The sequence below is a fragment of the Mizuhopecten yessoensis genome, unplaced genomic scaffold (genome assembly GCF_002113885.1).
Source record: "Mizuhopecten yessoensis strain PY_sf001 unplaced genomic scaffold, ASM211388v2 scaffold11109, whole genome shotgun sequence".
Classification (NCBI taxonomy): domain Eukaryota; kingdom Metazoa; phylum Mollusca; class Bivalvia; order Pectinida; family Pectinidae; genus Mizuhopecten; species Mizuhopecten yessoensis.
This window is the reverse complement of record NW_018408884.1, coordinates 810,795-827,604: the sequence shown is the minus strand read 5'-3', so window position 1 is coordinate 827,604 and position 16,810 is coordinate 810,795. Positions and strand designations below refer to the sequence as shown.

At 37.1% G+C, this 16,810-nt stretch overlaps 2 protein-coding genes across 2 annotated transcripts; both read right to left on the bottom strand.

The window, feature by feature from the left end:
* Window positions 1–1,677: 1,677 nt before the first annotated feature.
* LOC110465959 (ras-related protein Rab-11A-like) lies at window positions 1,678–5,840 on the bottom strand. Its single transcript, XM_021522175.1, has 6 exons — window positions 5,521–5,840; window positions 5,060–5,171; window positions 4,358–4,441; window positions 3,739–3,932; window positions 3,257–3,337; window positions 1,678–2,855 (listed from the first exon to the last, which is right to left on the bottom strand). The coding sequence occupies exons 1-6, from the start codon at window positions 5,621–5,623 to the stop codon at window positions 2,716–2,718; spliced, it is 714 nt and encodes a 237-aa protein (XP_021377850.1). The 5' UTR covers window positions 5,624–5,840; the 3' UTR covers window positions 1,678–2,715.
* Window positions 5,841–11,389: 5,549 nt separating this feature from the next.
* LOC110465939 lies at window positions 11,390–15,598 on the bottom strand. The gene has a single exon (XM_021522130.1). The coding sequence runs from the start codon at window positions 15,097–15,099 to the stop codon at window positions 13,501–13,503; it is 1,599 nt and encodes a 532-aa protein (XP_021377805.1). The 5' UTR covers window positions 15,100–15,598; the 3' UTR covers window positions 11,390–13,500.
* Window positions 15,599–16,810: the final 1,212 nt, after the last annotated feature.

Here is a 16,810-nt window from a genome sequence, read left to right as displayed (position 1 = left end):
TGCCAAATTTAATTTTAATTATTAATACATTATTAGGATTGACCTTTTAAAAAAGACAAACATTGATTTCTTCATTTTGTTTTCAATCAATTTTTTCTTGAATTTGGCATTAAATCTGCAATTTGCATTACCAGCAGTGTTTTTTGCATTAACTACCTTATTTTACTGACTCGCACGCCCTGTGTTATGTATACTTTTGTTTTGATCCTCCCTAACTTATAATACAGCAGTCAATATATGGCCTGGATACCTTTCATGTTATTGATCATGACCTCACTGTGATATTATTTATGTTGATGAAAGCTGTAATAAAGTGTATTCCATTGCTACAGTGGTGTCCTTGTTCAGTGTCTATATTATATTACACGTGGGACAGCTGGGTGATCATGATGTAGCTCTGAAGATGCCACAAAGGAAACATTAGCAATATGGCAAATCAACATGGCGATACACACATTTCAAATGTGGGAAATAGTAGTTAACGGTAGTATTTAAGGGATTGCTCCTCAGTACAGAAGAAGGGATTTTAATCAAATCAGTTTTTTCTGTAACATTAAAAATCAGGAGAGAGTGGGTATGTCCAATAAGGGAAGCAGAGGTTAATTGTTAAGAATATTCCTTTTATACCTTTTTATCGAGTTTTAACAAACAAACAAAAATAATCTGATGTAAATTATCTTTTGTGGGGAGGAGATACATTTGAATCAAAGATGTTCGTCTTCGCCTTTGATTTGCTTTGGTACAATTCCTCTACCTCTTCCTTTTTATTTAAAACATTTAAAACTTTTAAAATTTAAATTCATTTAAAATGTCAGAAGTTACTCTCACGGTCCTGAACGAGTGTTGTACTTGTCAGGTCTCCCTGGCCTTTTTTGTAACCGATTGTCTACTTCAGACACGAGAAGAAACATGAGAGCGATACAGGATTCATGGGCCTTTTGTTTGATATCTGCTTTAAACAGAAATTTATAATTTAAAAAAAAAGTTTTATTTGAATTCATTGGTCTGCTTTGATGATAGAGAATATAAGACATATATGATCTTATATGAGTTTCCATTTCATATGAGATTTATGAAACGAGTCTAAAAAAAATCAATTTAGCAAGCTAAAGTGAAAAATTCGTGACTAGTTTCATAAACTTCATATGAAACTATAACGAGTGTAAGATCTTTTATCACATAATCAAGATTCGTGGCATTTATTCGTGTAAAACGACTATTTTCATGCAACCTTGAAATGTAAAAAGCCGCCATTTTGACTCCAGTGCGTAAGTCTGTGACGCCATGTACTTGTCCTAGGCGTGACGTCACAATTGAAACTTACAACCAATCATAGGGTTGGTAGGTCATATTACAATACGCAAATATATGACATGGGTAACACAGTACATTATGTGATAAAGCTCCTGCCACTTTGATCATAACTAAAAGTACTACAACAACACACAATTCTTCTATTTATAGATATGTTGACCTTGACTTTGGTAAAAATGCTGAACAGCGGAGCGGTTCAAGCAGAATTAACACTAAACCTATGTACATCCGACCACAAGTGAATGCACAAGAAGGGTGCACCTATTTGGATAGCACGAGTTTCCTCTGGCCCTGACACCAGACTTAGACATTTTGACAGATAGATGGACCAGACATCTATCTGTCAAAATGTCTTAAGTCTGGTGTCGGGGCCAGAGGAAACTCGGGCTACTATCTAGAGTGAGGCTGAACTTGGGTGTAGAGTGCAGTACCCCAACTCCTTCTAGCTTCCTAGGTATTTCATCTGATTTTCTGGACAGTTTCATGGAAATCCGAGATGGATTAAAGTGCTAGAGAGGTGACACCAATGAGCAACACGAAAGCGCTCGAGAGGTGACATCAATGAGCGACACGAAAGCGCTTGAGAGGTGACATCGATGAGCGACATTTTAAAACTCTAGAGAGGTGACATCAACGAGCGACATTTAGGTGTTCGAGAGATGACATCTTAGAGCGACATTTAAGCGCTAGAGAGGTGACACCAACGAGCGACATTAAAGTGCTAGAGAGTCGGCATCAATGAGCAACACGAAAGTGTTAGAGAGGTGACACCAATGAGCGACACGAAAGCGCTTGAGCGGTGACATCGATGAGCGACATTTTAAAACTCTAGAGAGGTGACACCAACGAGCAACATTAAAGTGCTAGAGAGGTGACACCAACGAGCGACATTAAAGTGCTAGAGAGTTGACATCAACGAGCGACATTAAAGCGCTGGAGAGGTGAAATCAATGAGCGACATTAAAGCGCTTGAGAGGTGACATCAACGAGCGACATTAAAGTGCTAGAGAGGTGACATCAACGAGCGACATTAAAGTGTCAGAGAGGAGATATCAACGAGCGACATGAAAGCGCTAGTGAGGTGACATCAACGAGCGACATTTAAGCGCTAGAGGGTGACACCAACGAGCGACATTTAAGTGCTAGAGAGGTGAAACCAACGAGCGACATTTAAGTGCTAGAGAGGTGACACCAACGAGCGACATGAAAGCGCTAGAGAGGTGAAATCATTGAGCGACATATGAACGGATATCGGTTACATAATACGTCGCAACCGGAAAGTTAACCCTCTCACCCCTATGTAACTTTAGTAAACACTTCCAGGCTTTGATCTGGTTGAGTCCATTATGGTCTTCAGTGATGAAAGTGTTAGGTTAAACCACGAAATGTGAAGGGGCAGTCTCAGACATTACAACACTTTTGTGGGCGAGGCATAGAATTGTCTGTAGGCGCCACCTGTATTGTTTGTACATTGCTACTGGGCGAGTTATCGTCGTCGTTACTGTCCCGTATCTGTTTCATAGATACTATTTTGTAAATCTCTGTCAAAGGAAAAAGAAGAAAGAACATATCAATATCATAAATACCATCATTTCTACATGTATGTACTTTTGTTTATATATGTAATCTGTGATATTTTTGCTAAAGCATTCAGCACATATATACACAAAAATAGAAGAGATATAAAACCATCATAATAACAGAATTTCCTTAGAAATATTTTAGATATTTGCTATGGATTTTTTTTTATACCAGCTGTGAAACTTTTCTCAAAACCTTAAATATACAAAGCACACAAGTATACAACTTTTATTTACAACGTATTACAACTGAGGTGTTGGAACACAGCATCACTTGTCATTTAAAAAAAAATACAAAGCTTAAAAAGGTATATTTTGACATTAAAAGGAAATAAGTACAAAACGGGTGAAAATCGAAATACCTGTTAATATATTTTGAAATGCTGTTTCCACATTGGTAGAATCCAGGGCTGATGTTTCTATGAAAGACATGTTATTCTTCTCTGCAAGTGAAACAAAACAGTTGAAACAATATAACAGTTAATATTGACAGATGAACTAGCAGTCAGGTTGACATCGGGTCCATCATTGGGGGTGTCATTTTTGCCGACAGTCGATCTAAACCCCTAAAACATGTAAAATTACTCTAAACACAGTAGTTAAGGTCCAAATATAGCTGTAACAAATGCTCAGGTCCCTATGATAAATACCAGCACAATATCGTTGGAATAAAGGTTAAACTTTATTTTTTCATGTTTATTGAAAACAAGTTTTTTTTATAATGCAGAATAATCTTAGTCCAACTTCCAATGGACCAACGGAGAATTAACCTAATTCCAACTATAACGTAATGAACACAGATTCAAAGTTTCATTTCTGACAATTAAATTTAATTAGCCATTACCTGCAAAGGCCTTGGCCTCGTCTGTAGGCACAGCTCGTAGATGACGTAAGTCACTCTTGTTGCCCACCAGCATGATGACAATGTTATTATCAGCATGGTCCCGCAGCTCCTTCAGCCAGCGCTCCACATTCTCATATGTCGGGTGTTTACCTATATCATAGACTAGTAACGCCCCAACAGCTCCACGATAGTACCTGTAAGGAGGAAACTATTCCTTAGCGATGATAATGAGGAATATGCCAAAAAGGTAACAGCCCCAGGTAATTGGTATGAGTTTAGGCTTTGCAATACTATACTGGCATATCTTCGAAATGCACAGCTCGTTTGTATTAAATGATAAATAATATGGGATTATGTTATTCATATTGCAGTAACACCCTCAAAAACAGTTTATGGTTTAACCCATTTCCATGAATCGCTGGTACCAATGTCTACTTGTATCTCTCCCATGCTGATAGGTAGGTGTGAAAATCATGTTATTAGAAGAGCGAATTTGTGTCCCAGCGGACAACTACAAAATGATGGTTGTCTAGAAAAATATGGTCCTGTACACAAGTATCTACTACAGACGCAAGCAAATTGTACAGGGATTGGTTCCAACCTTATAAGCCTTACTTACGCGCTAGTGATGGCTCGAAATCGCTCTTGACCAGCTGTGTCCCAGATCTGTGCTTTCATCGTCTTTCCGTCCACTTGTGTATTTCTGCAATTAGAAGAAAACTTCGTTTTAAATAGTTGTATTTACGGGGTAGTGTAATACATAATAATAAATATAATATATAACGTCTAGATACATACATGCACATGGTAGTGTTAAATATGTTAATAAATATAATATATAACGTCTAGATATCTATATATACCTGGTAATGTAAAATATAATATGAAATATAATATATAACGTCTATATATACAATGTATATACCTGGTAGTGTTGTATATAATAATAAATATAATATATAACTTCAAGATATATACATGGTAGTGTTGTATATAATAATAAATATAATATATAACTTCAAAATATATATACGTGGTAGTGTTCTATATAATAATAAATATAATATATAACTTCAAGATATATACATGGTAATGTTGTATATAATAATAAATATAAGATATAACGTCTAGATATGTACATGGTAGTGTTATGTATAATAATAAATATAATATATAACGTCTAGATAGCATACATAGTAAAGCTATACATAATGATAAATATTATAAAGCATATACCTTATAGAAATATACGTGGAAGTGTGAATATTAACTTGTAAATAGTAATAAATGTAACATAAAAGTTGTAATAAGTATACTTTACCTTGTAGCAACCTCCACGCCAATTGTAAATTTACTGTCTAATTTGAACATGTTCCTAGTGAATCTGGACAACAGGTTACTTTTCCCAACTCCTGTGTCTCCCATAAGTACCACTGAAAAACATAAACATTCATTGTTACAAACATTACAATTACTGAAGTACTGACAGAGACTTATACTAGGAAAGGACCGGCTCTTCAATATATCGTTTTACTCGATCAGTCAGTATATAAAGCTAAGATAAATATTAGGAAAAATCCTAGATTGTTAATTACTGTCGTGATGAATACCAGTCCAGGAGATAACCATACTTCATACAATAATGGCCCGCGTATTAATTCTCATTGAAATGACGTCATTTCTTTTTGTATCCTTTCCTGAAGATTTCTGAGATTTTTTAAGGTTTTTTTCTGTGAATATAACAATCTCATTGACATGCTGGCATCCTTTTATACTACATACCTTTACACAGATAGTCATAATCATCGTCCGTGTACGTGCGCTCCTTACTAACGCGAGACTTGTGACCACAGGCCGTGCAGCTAGAGCTCTTACCAGACATCATAGGCTGACGAGATGGTCTTCCAAGATGTTAAAATGTTATATATAAATACACGAAGTTAAATATTAAATGTTTTAGTGATTTTTAAGAACATTAATATTAATTTATAATAAGACTCGAAATATCTCGAGGCTTGGTACAGTCTTCAAGCAGTTCATTAAATTAGTAGTAGGAATTTAAGCTACAGGTGTGTATCTGTCCTCTTTACAGCGTGCGAATGTCAGTGAAGAGCTACAGTCCTTGTTTTATATCGATTGGTTACTCACGGTGAGCATTATATTTATAAATAAGCACACAGTAATACCAAACTCTCGTCCTAGCCATGTCATCATTTGTTGATAAACACAGAATGACTCATTTCAATTTTATCACAGGTTTTGATTGATAGGTTTAACGTCCGCTTCGATCACTACCGAGTAGTTCGGTTATCCAGCAGACGATATCGCAGGTTAAAAATAGATATTGCTTATAGTGGCTATAAGGTGTGATCAGGGTAGCCGCAGAGGCGTAATAAACAATCGAATATTTAAACAAACATTTATTTTATAAAACGAACACATAATAACAAAAATGGCATAATATATAATAAATAGACGAAATGAAAAGTACACAAACTTTCATAATTTAAAATAAACGGACGTTTGATAGTATTGCCAGTCACACACATTGATATGAAACTAACGGACAATAATTTTGTAAACACTTTTATAAAATCACATGTTGATTTTAAAGTTACCTGTTTATAGTTGCGGCTTCCTGTTATGTAAAACCAGCTGTTCGTTTTACAAAATTGCCAGTTCATTTTTACCCGCTTTACCTTTTATTCTGCTCTGTTCTAAAACTCTCTGTTTTGTTTTGTGTGTGGATCTGTTTTATTTTTGTTTGTTGATTATGAAATACGTCCAATACAAAACAGCCTGTTTGTTAGTTTGGTGTTTGTTTGATAAGGTAATCTATCCCTTCGACTGTCCCTAGCTACGTCGATACATCAAAACGTACGTCCAAATCAATACACGACTAAGGAAGAAGGAAGTGTTTGTGTTTAATTGTCTAGATATACAAACAGTTTTGAATAGGGACCTGGAAGCTTTGAATAGGTGGGCTAACACTTGGCTTGTCACTTTCAATCCAAATAAGACGGAAGTTATTTTCATATCAAATTCAAATGATATAGATGAAGATCTTGAACTGATTTTTGATGGAAATATTTTGAATTTTAACAGTACGCATAGACACCTTGGAGTAACATTCAATTCAGATGCAAAATGGTCAGATCATGTAAATGAAATCTATAAATCGGTAATGAAAAAAACAAATTTTGCGAAAACTAAAATATATGTTGAAGCGGGATGCTCTCTTAAGAATTTTACAAAACTTATATATTACCAGTTTTAGAATATGCATGTGAGGTTTGGGATGGTTGTACTCTGGTCGATTCTGAAAAGTTAGAGAGGGCTCAACGTGAAGTAGCTAGAATAATTACAGGTTTACCGTCATATGCTAGAAATGAATAATTATATACCGAAACTGGTCCTGAATTACTTTCGGATAGAAGAAGAAGACGAAAACTTCAGTTGATCTACAAAATGGATAGGCATCAAATCTCGAACTACCTAACAAATCGACGTCCCACTAAGGTAGGAGAAAACCGACATGCTCTTAGAAATAATGATAACTACAAAATTCCCAATTTCAGACTCTCTACTACTAGTTTATCGTTCTTGCCTTCTTCATTAAAATGTGGAATACTCTAGACTATCATATTAGATCCACGTCTTTCTCATCTGTCAAATCAGCTCTAGTCCCCAACATACCATATACAGTACCCCCTCATTACCTACGTGGTGACAGAAAACTAAACATTCTTCATACCAGACTAAGTCAAGAATGCAGTCCTCTCAAACATGATCTTTACCGTGCAAACTTGGTCCAAGAATCCAATTGTACAAATTGTGGCTACCATTGCGACAATGCCTATCACTTCTTCTTTGAATGTCAACCTTATACAAATGCTCGTACTGTACTTTTTGATCATATAAATCATTTAAATGTATATTTAACGTTGAAATTATTACTGTTTGGAAATGAAAATCTGACTTTGGATACAAATTGTGATGTATTCAAACAAATGCAAACTTTTATTAGATCCAGTGGAAGATTTTAACATGTTTCGATTATGAACTTGACCTTAATTTTAAATTTTTGTATGTGTATGTGTTACTTTAAAAATCGCTTCATACTACTATGACTTGTAATTGACAGCCTATATCATCATCTATTCTTTTGAATTATTGTTGTAAGGAGATGGCTTCATAAGTTGTTATAACTTGTGCCAAATCCTATTTTCCAATTCTGGTTAATAAAATATATTTAAAGCCAGTTTAATTGACCAAATTACGTAGAATCGTCAACCATTGAGAGACGTTGTTTTCTCGGGCTGGAGTAAATTTAATGTCAGTTTTGCCGATTTTAAACAAAAAGTGTATCGACGTAAAGTTGAATGATTTGCTCACAAAAGCAAGTGTTTGGTCATCCTCGATACTCCCGAGTTAACGCTCACTTTCGCTCTCTGCGCCCCTTTAATATGTCATAGCAAATTTGACGGTATTTGATTGGTCTCGGGTAAAGAAACCTGACCTATCGCTAGACAGATACCTGTCCTTTGAAGATTACAAAGGAGTGAAAACCGACTTCAAAATCAGTCTATCGTACCGTTACGCGACCACGAGTTTCTTCTGATGTACATAGTAGAATTGTGATAGATGATAGCCAATTTTTATAACGGACCAGAGACCAAATACAAGTTGAGAATAGGTATTCAATTTCAGTAATTTTATTCTGTGCAGCAAAAGAAACACATTCCTCTAAAACGACTTCTGGTCGAGTCTGATGCTGAACATTGCCAATTTTGTATATGTTGTGTTAAGTAAATAATCTTCTAAGTGAAACAAGAGACCCAAGGGCCTCAGCGGTCACCTGAGTTATATCATAGGTACTGGTAGCTTTAGTTTATGGTTTAGATGTGATGTGGAAATCAGCATGTAAACACAATACAATACTTGTCATGTCATCAAAGGATAATAATTTTAAAATATTGGTGAATGTTCCCTTTGGGGCCCCGCCCTAGCCCCTGGGGATGGGGCAGGAATGCCAATTTTACAATATAATACCCTCATCCACCAAAGATGATTCTGACCAAGTTTGAATAATTTTCTGCTGGATAACATATACCCAAAAGTGTTATTTCCCTATATAAACTATAGAAAACTTTATCCCCTCCCAAGGGGGACAGATGGCTCAGGGGTCCTGAAATTTACAATTTCAATAATGATGATCTTTCTATCCGTTCACTGAAAATGACTGTAGTACCTCTGAGTCTGGAGAAGAAGATTTTTGAAATATTAGTCAATTTTCCTTTGGGAGCCCGTCCTGGCCCCTAGAGTTGTGGTAGGAATCCCAATTTTACAATTTAAAACCATCTTCCTCCAATGATAATTCTCACCAAGTAAGAATAATTTCCTACAGAAAATTGTCATTTTTTACAGTGCGAAAATAAAGAATGTTCGTCTGTCTGTCTGCGAGCTTTGAGTACTCTGATCTATTTTGGACTAAACCCTTGATAACAAAACGCTGGCATGGCTGTAAATTCTTTACAACGAGAAAAAATAAAGAATGTCTGGCTGTCTGTCTGTCTGCGACGCAAACCTGACATTCAGTATGGCCTGAGGTGGTTTTTATTTGATAACTAGAAAAGAATAGATTGATTTTGAAATTCAATAATGCCACCAGTGGCCGTTTGAAGTGGTTTCCATGCAATAACCTTTGCAGAATTGTTTTTGTTTTCATAAAATTTTCCACACATAACTATGGTATCAATTATCCACTCAAGTTGATTTTGAACCAGTTATGAAATCAACATGGCCTCAATAGCCAATTTGATTTTTTTTTCTCATAAGTTACATGGCTTTTGTGCGATACCATATGAACTAATGCTTTGATATTTATGCAACAATCGACACATGTCTATTGTATCAATTTTCACTCAAGTTTGATTTTGACACAAATCTGAAAATTAGCAGGGGGGGGGGCAGGTAACTACCAACTTCGATTCCATGGCATTCTTGTTCAATTCACAAACTGACCTTGAACTATTTCTAGGTCGGTCTTGTGATATGTTTTACGATTGTTACCCAACATAATCTCATCTACATCGTTCACTGTTCTGTCAATCAGTTGACCATTACACAATGTTGAATCAACATTTTAAGCTCACCTGGTCAGAAGGACCCTGGTGAGCTTATACCATACAGCAGCGTCCGTCGTCCGTCCGTCCTCTTTTCCTAAAGATCGCTACTAATCATGATTAACTGAGCAGATTTTGACCAAATTTAGTCAGAAGCATCCTTTGGGGAAGGGGAACCAATTTGGATACACCGTGGGTTTGTTCCCCCTAGGGGCTGAGGGACGGGGCCCAATAAAGGAAATATAACAAATTCTTTAAAATCCTTCTTCTTCTGTAGGAAGGAAAGGATTTGTTCCATATTTGGTCTGAAGCATCCTTTAGTGAAGGGGAACCAATTTTGTATAAATGGTGGGTATATTCCCCGTGGGGGCTGAGGGGCGGGGCCCGATAGGGGAAACATACCAAATTCTTTAAAATCCTTCTTCTTCTGTAGGAATGAAAGGATTTGTTCCATAATTGGTCTTAAGCATCCTTGGGGAAGGGGAGCAAATTTTGTATAAATGGTGTGTCTGTTCCCCCTGGGGGCTAAGGGGCGGGTCCAATAAGGGAAATATAGCAAATTCTTTAAAATCCTTCTTCTGTAGGAATGAAAGGGTTTGTTTCATATTTGGTCTGAAGCATCCTTGGGTGAAGGGGAACCAATTTTGTATACACTGGGTCTGGCACCCCAGGGGTCGAGGGGCGGGCCCCAATAGGGGAAACATAGCAAATGATTCTTTAAAATCCTTCATCTGTAGGCATGCAAGGATTTGGTCCATATTTGGTGTGGAGCATCCTTCGGTAAAGGGGAACAAATTTTGTATGAATATTGGGTCTGGGGCCTCAGGGGCGTGGCCCAATAGAGGAAACATAGCAAATTATTTAGGGGGACTCAATTTTGTATAAGCAGTGAGTGTGGTCTCCCAAGGGGCAGAAGGATGGGGCCCAATAGGAGAAATAGAGGTAAAACCTTTAAAATCCTTCTTCGACCTTCGGGATTAAGGGATTTTATCTTTATTTAGTCTGGAGCAACCTTGGGCCAAGGGGACTCAATTTTGTATAATTGGTGGGTATGACCCCCTTAGGGGCATAGGAGTGGGGCCTTGTTTGAAGTATGTTCTAGCTATATCTCAAGTACTGGATAGATCTTTCTGAAATTTCATATATGTACTTACAGCACCTACAATGGAGTGCTATATCTTTACTTCATACCAATTATTTAAAATATATTCAGGTGAGCGATACAGGCCATCTGGGCCTCTTGTTGACAATTCGCATCCGTTGTCCAATTTCAAGAATTAATCATATCAAATATTCTGATCTTCCCCGAGCCTGGTACATTATACTTCCTGGCAATCATTTTTTTCTTCTCAGTGTAATGACAGGGTAGTTTATAAATGATCATAATGCAGAGGATTTCTGTAGATAGTCTGCTTCGCTGCGTTGTGACTTGCATCTTCAAAACCCTTGTGTCTTTGTAATCCTAGGGTTCAGCTCTCGATACTTCTCTATTTAATTATCCAACAGGATAAACAACACAATATACAGAAATGTATTTCACTGACAAAGAGGCACTGCGACTGATTTATTAAACAAACTAATCATTTTCAAACACAACAATACGTGTTATGGACATAAAGCACGTATGCACCTACAAACAAAGGATTGTATTTAATCATTAGATTTACTTTAAAATTGATCCAGATTACTCCCCACATCTCTGATTTCCCATAACAGGATATCAAATACAAAATTAATTTGATGATTTGAATTCCACTTTAACCAAATAACAGCCCCGATTTCTTTAAGTAAAATTAAATTTCACGTCTGCCTGCCGCTAACTGTGTCACTTACATTGTAAATGACGCGATAGGAATTTGCATGTGCAATTCTCAGACCAATACACACCACCTTTTGGGCTGCATAACATAGAGAAAATAAGTCCACCCTAATTCCAACCCACCAAACAATTGAAATTATATATATATATATTGTCTCCAGAAGTTATGTACAGTAAAACCTAGATATAATGCCACTCCGTTTATTTGCCACCTTGCCAACAAATGTTAAGGTCCCTTTTCCTTTTTTCCTTAATAATTATTCTGTAAATTTCCTTCAATTTATTGCCAATCTCTTTATAATGTCAGCAATTCTCTGGACAAACAGTAGCAGTGTAACGAGATGTTACTGTATATTAAGAGTTAGTCATTTGGATTTCATAGATGTTGTGTATATGATGAGTACAATTGCTTGAAAGTCAGCATCACATCATATTTCCCGGAGCCCTGGCATCTGGCAAACTTAAGAACAAGGAAATTCTGTATTAATAAGAAATCAACTGAGAAATTCATGAGTATGGGAGGTGATATCAATGGTGAATATAGAAATAGGGCTTCATAAATAATATCGTGTATAGCAAGCACTACGTATGACAGGGAAAGGGTTGCTGATGAAAGTCTGAGCAACGAGACCAAGATGATGTCTTTTAAGATAAAACTTGACTGCGAAACACATTGACGCTAGAAGTACATGACAATATTAATGTAATCAAAATTTGAGTGATTGTACGACTCAAAATGTGAGTGATAGTATGACTCAAAATGTGAGTGATTGTATGACTCAAAATGTGAGTGATTGTACGACTCAAAGTGTGAGTGATTGTTCGACTCAAAATGTGAGTGATGGTACGATTCAAAATGTGAGTGATTGTATGACTTAAAATGTGAGTGATTGTATGACTCAAAGTGTGAGTGATTGTACGACTCAAAGTGTGAGTGATTGTTCGACTCAAAATGTGAGTGATGGTACGATTCAAAATGTGAGTGATTGTATGACTCAAAATGTGAGTGATTGTACAACTCAAAATATGTGTGATGGTACGACTCAAAATGTGAGTGATTGTATGACTCAAATGTAAGTGATGGTACGACTCAAAATGTGAGTGATTGTACGACTCAAGATGTGAGTGATTGTATGACTCAAAATGTGAGTGATTGTACAACTCAAAATGTGAGTGATGGTACGACTCAAAATGTAAGTGATGGTACGACTCAAAATGTGAGTGATTGTACGACTCAAGATGTGAGTGATTGTATGAATCAAAATGTGAGTGATGGTACGACTCAAAATGTGAGTGATTGTATGACTCAAAATGTTAGTGATTGCATGACTCAAAATGTGAGTGATTGTATGACTCAAAATGTTTGGTTTGGCCTCAGAGAGACATTTATTTAGGTTTGTCCCAATACCTTTAACTGTTGATTGCTAATGCAAAAAACTGTTTTGTTACCTGTTCAATGGAAAATGGAGCCTAATCGATAATTGTTTGCATCCTGTAGTCTAGACCTTTTACTTATAATCCTGTGAATGTCACACCATCTGTAGTCTAGACATTATACTTATAATCCTGTGAATGTCTCACAATCTGTAGTCTAGACATTTTACTTAAAATCCTCTGAATGTCACACCATCTGTAGTCTAGGCATTTTATTAATAATCCTGTGAATGCCACACCATCTGTAGTCTTAGACGTTTTGCTAATAATCCTGTGAATGTCACACATCGTTAGTTGATTTGTAATCGTGATAAGTTTCCTTTGTCTCTGATTTCCATGTCACTATCCTGGTAACTAGATTTACTAGTTGTTTGGTTAGAGTTGTCACACACTGCTGTACTGTAGTAGTTTGACTGTGCTAACAGGCCATGACCCAAACACTGCCCACAGGACATCCTCCCTGTCTATACCTACAGTCCATGTATAGCCTGTGTCTGTGTGTATGACCCTGAGGAACTCACCACCTCCACTGATGAGTAGGACCCTGTAGTTGTCACAGTCCCCTATGATCAGGTTCCCCACACTGTCATACACCACACCCCAGGGGTTAAACGGTTCACCTCCTGTTTGTGGTGTTGGTCTATATGTACTGGGGATGACGCCTCTATATACAAACAGCTCCATGAAATCAGTGTCCATCACAACAACATGTTGATTTTCATCACCACCATCACTTTCACGACTGAAATCAGCGACTGCCACATTGTGAGTGACAGGACACTCTGAGATCCTGTGTGGTGAACACACTAATGGTTTCCCAGGCCCTTTAGCCATAGTTGTACACACCATTTTACCATCTGTAGTAAATTTGGAGATGTGTTCGGTCATCCCTACAATTACATGGTTACTGGCTGTAACACATATACACCAGGGTTCCTCCTTGGTACGGAATCTGTGCGTCAGTCGTCCTGATACCAGCTCCATGATGTTATTTTTATCATCACAGACCCACAGTGTGTGTGTGGTGGGTGACAGACTGATATCATTGAACCCGACATTGTGTTTGACCTCCTGTATTACTTTACTATTCCTGTCCAGGAGAGTTAACGTGTACCCGTACTTGGTCCACACATGACCATCAGTGGTGGGACATACAGAATAAATGTCACGTGGAGACTCCCATTCCATCACTACCTTGGTCTGTGGAAGTAGTTTGTATGTTGTCACTGCTTTCTTTCCTTTTGTTCCGGACCGTTGTTGTTGTGAAGAGGGTTGTCCCCGATCATCAGATGTTGAGACTGACCGATCCTGGTCAGTTAAAGTTCGACCTTGACCTGATGTGGTAACTTTCCCCAAGGCTTTTTTCAAGTGATCTTGAGGTTTTTCATTTGGAGTGAAGTTGACAGTACCCATGACAGGTGTTACAGGGAGACTGTGTGTAGGAGAATGGATCTCACAAAATGTATCATAAATCTGTATGTGTGAACCACGCTGGAGAGCTGCTTTGCATTCTTGAATTTGTTGTTTGAGTTGCTTCTCGTACATCTCGAGGTCCTGTTTGTATTTCTTTATCAGCTTGGTATTATCCTCTTCCATTTTGTGATAAAGAGAGAGTGTCTGTGCTGTAAGCATGTCCAGCTCTTGTTTTAATTTATCTGTTTGCATTTTTAAATTTTGTGACAGCTTCTCAAAAGTACTGGCGTTGTCTTTAAGGAGCGTATCAGTAGTGGTGATGTATTTTCCAATTTGTACAAGGTCATTTTTTTCTGTTCTGTCTATAAAGTTTTTAATGTCTGGTTCTTTCTGGGGAATGATTTCACTTAGTTCACAAACTGTATAAGTTTTGTGAATAGAAGAAAGGCATTTTGAACAAACCGGTTCCTGACACTTTTCACAATAAAACTCCAATTGCCTCCCCTTGTGGTGAATACAGGTCGTTTGACCTTTAATACGGAGTGGAAATTGGCTTTTAGGGGTTGCCATTATGATGGAAAGCTGATATTTGTTGAAGACTTGAAGATGTTTGTCGTTCTTGTATAAAGATATTGTTATCAGTAAACACTCACAAATAAGAGTTTGTTATGCAAAGGAAAGAAAACTTGACTTGTAAATGTCACATTCAGTAGTATATGTTTATTAAACTTATAGCAATGTAAAAACACTGTAGAATAACTACCTCACGATGACTGATGTCACAGGGTTACTGTGATGATGAATCCAAGTTTTCCATGCCACACTTCAGAAAGTTCACTTACATTGTCCGTATTTATCCAGCCCTAGAATTCACAATCACATGATGAACTTCACTCTAGCTTGGCTGGTAAATCTGTCACTTTCCTGCTGACATTGTAAAAGTTTGATCAAAACTTAAAGTCAAAAGTTCGGCTGAATTTGACAATGCTGCTGACTAGTTAGTAATATCAGATATGCCCATCACTGCAGCAATGCGTAGATCTACCTGTTTAACTTCCCTGTTGAGCGTGGTTACCGACAGACATGCAGTGATAATAAAGAATTATAAACCGTAGCATTTAAATGACTGGTGTGTATTGACTAAAATGTATGCGTATTCAGTAATGTGATACCTGTTCCTAAGGAAGATATACCTGTGTTTTGGGTCATAAGAAATAGGTGTAATTGTGGTTCGATACACCTGGGTATTTGGTGAAAAGATTATAACACTCTTTCATGCACATGCAAGGGTGTAACATAGGGAAATTTTACCTGAGGGATTTCAAATTTGGTAAAACCCGAGGCTATGCCAGACATACCTGTACTGTATGTAGATATATCTGTATATTGTGTAATAAGACATACCTGCACTGTGGGTAGATATACCTGTGTATTGTGTAAAAAGACATACCTGTACTGTGGGTAGATATACCTGTATAATCAGTAATAAGACATACCCGCTTGTGAGAATATTTAATCTGTATTATTTGCTGGAATTGAGGGCTATTATGTTCTTTCAAGGTCACAGGAGTCAAACGTGAGCATCTTTCTTTCTCTATTTCTCGTTTTTAGCTCACCTGGCCTAAGTGAGCTTATGTCGTGGTGCGGCGTCGTCCGTCCGGTGTCAATATTTTAATTTGAACAACTTCTTCTTAATAACCAAAAGGCCTAGGGTGATGATATTTGGCCAGAAGCAAACTGGAATGAAGGGCTACCAATTTTGCTCAAATAAATTACCTTCACCTATTTTCAAGGTCACAGGGGTCAAATATGTCAAAAACTTTAAACAACTTTTTCTGAATAACCAAAATGCCCAGGGTGATGATAATTGGCCAGTAGCATGCTGGATGATTGGCGACCACGTTTGTTAAAATGAATGACCTTTATTTATTTTCAAGGTCACATTAAAAAAAACTAATGTAGTTTATCCAAAGTTGCAGAGTGATTCGTCCAAATCATCTTATTCAGTGGCGTAGCAAATCAATTTTCGTAGTGTATGCTTACAGAGAGTCCAGCGTCCGAGGCACGTTGAGCTGGAGGAGGGGAAGGGTATTTGACATGTTTCCCCTCCCATAGCTGAAAAAAATATACTAGGCCCTAGAAGAATCTCCTGTGTTATGGGAAATCCTTTTAGTCTAATTATTAACATGTAAACCACGACTTTTATGTGAATAACAATAAATATTGTGATTCACTAAGTAGTTTTTTCATTTGCAAAAACCTTTGATATTTGGCAATGTGT

Coding starts and splice junctions, on each gene's coding strand:
- LOC110465959 (XM_021522175.1), bottom strand. CDS start 5,623: ATGATGTCTGGTAAGAGCTCTAGCTGCACGGCCTGTGGTCACAAGTCT. Junction 5,172..5,520: donor TTATGACTATCTGTGTAAAG/GTATGTAGTATA, acceptor TATGTTTTTCAG/TGGTACTTATGGGAGACACA. Junction 3,338..3,738: donor CGAGGCCAAGGCCTTTGCAG/GTAATGGCTAAT, acceptor TTTCACTTGCAG/AGAAGAATAACATGTCTTTC.
- LOC110465939 (XM_021522130.1), bottom strand. CDS start 15,099: ATGGCAACCCCTAAAAGCCAATTTCCACTCCGTATTAAAGGTCAAACG.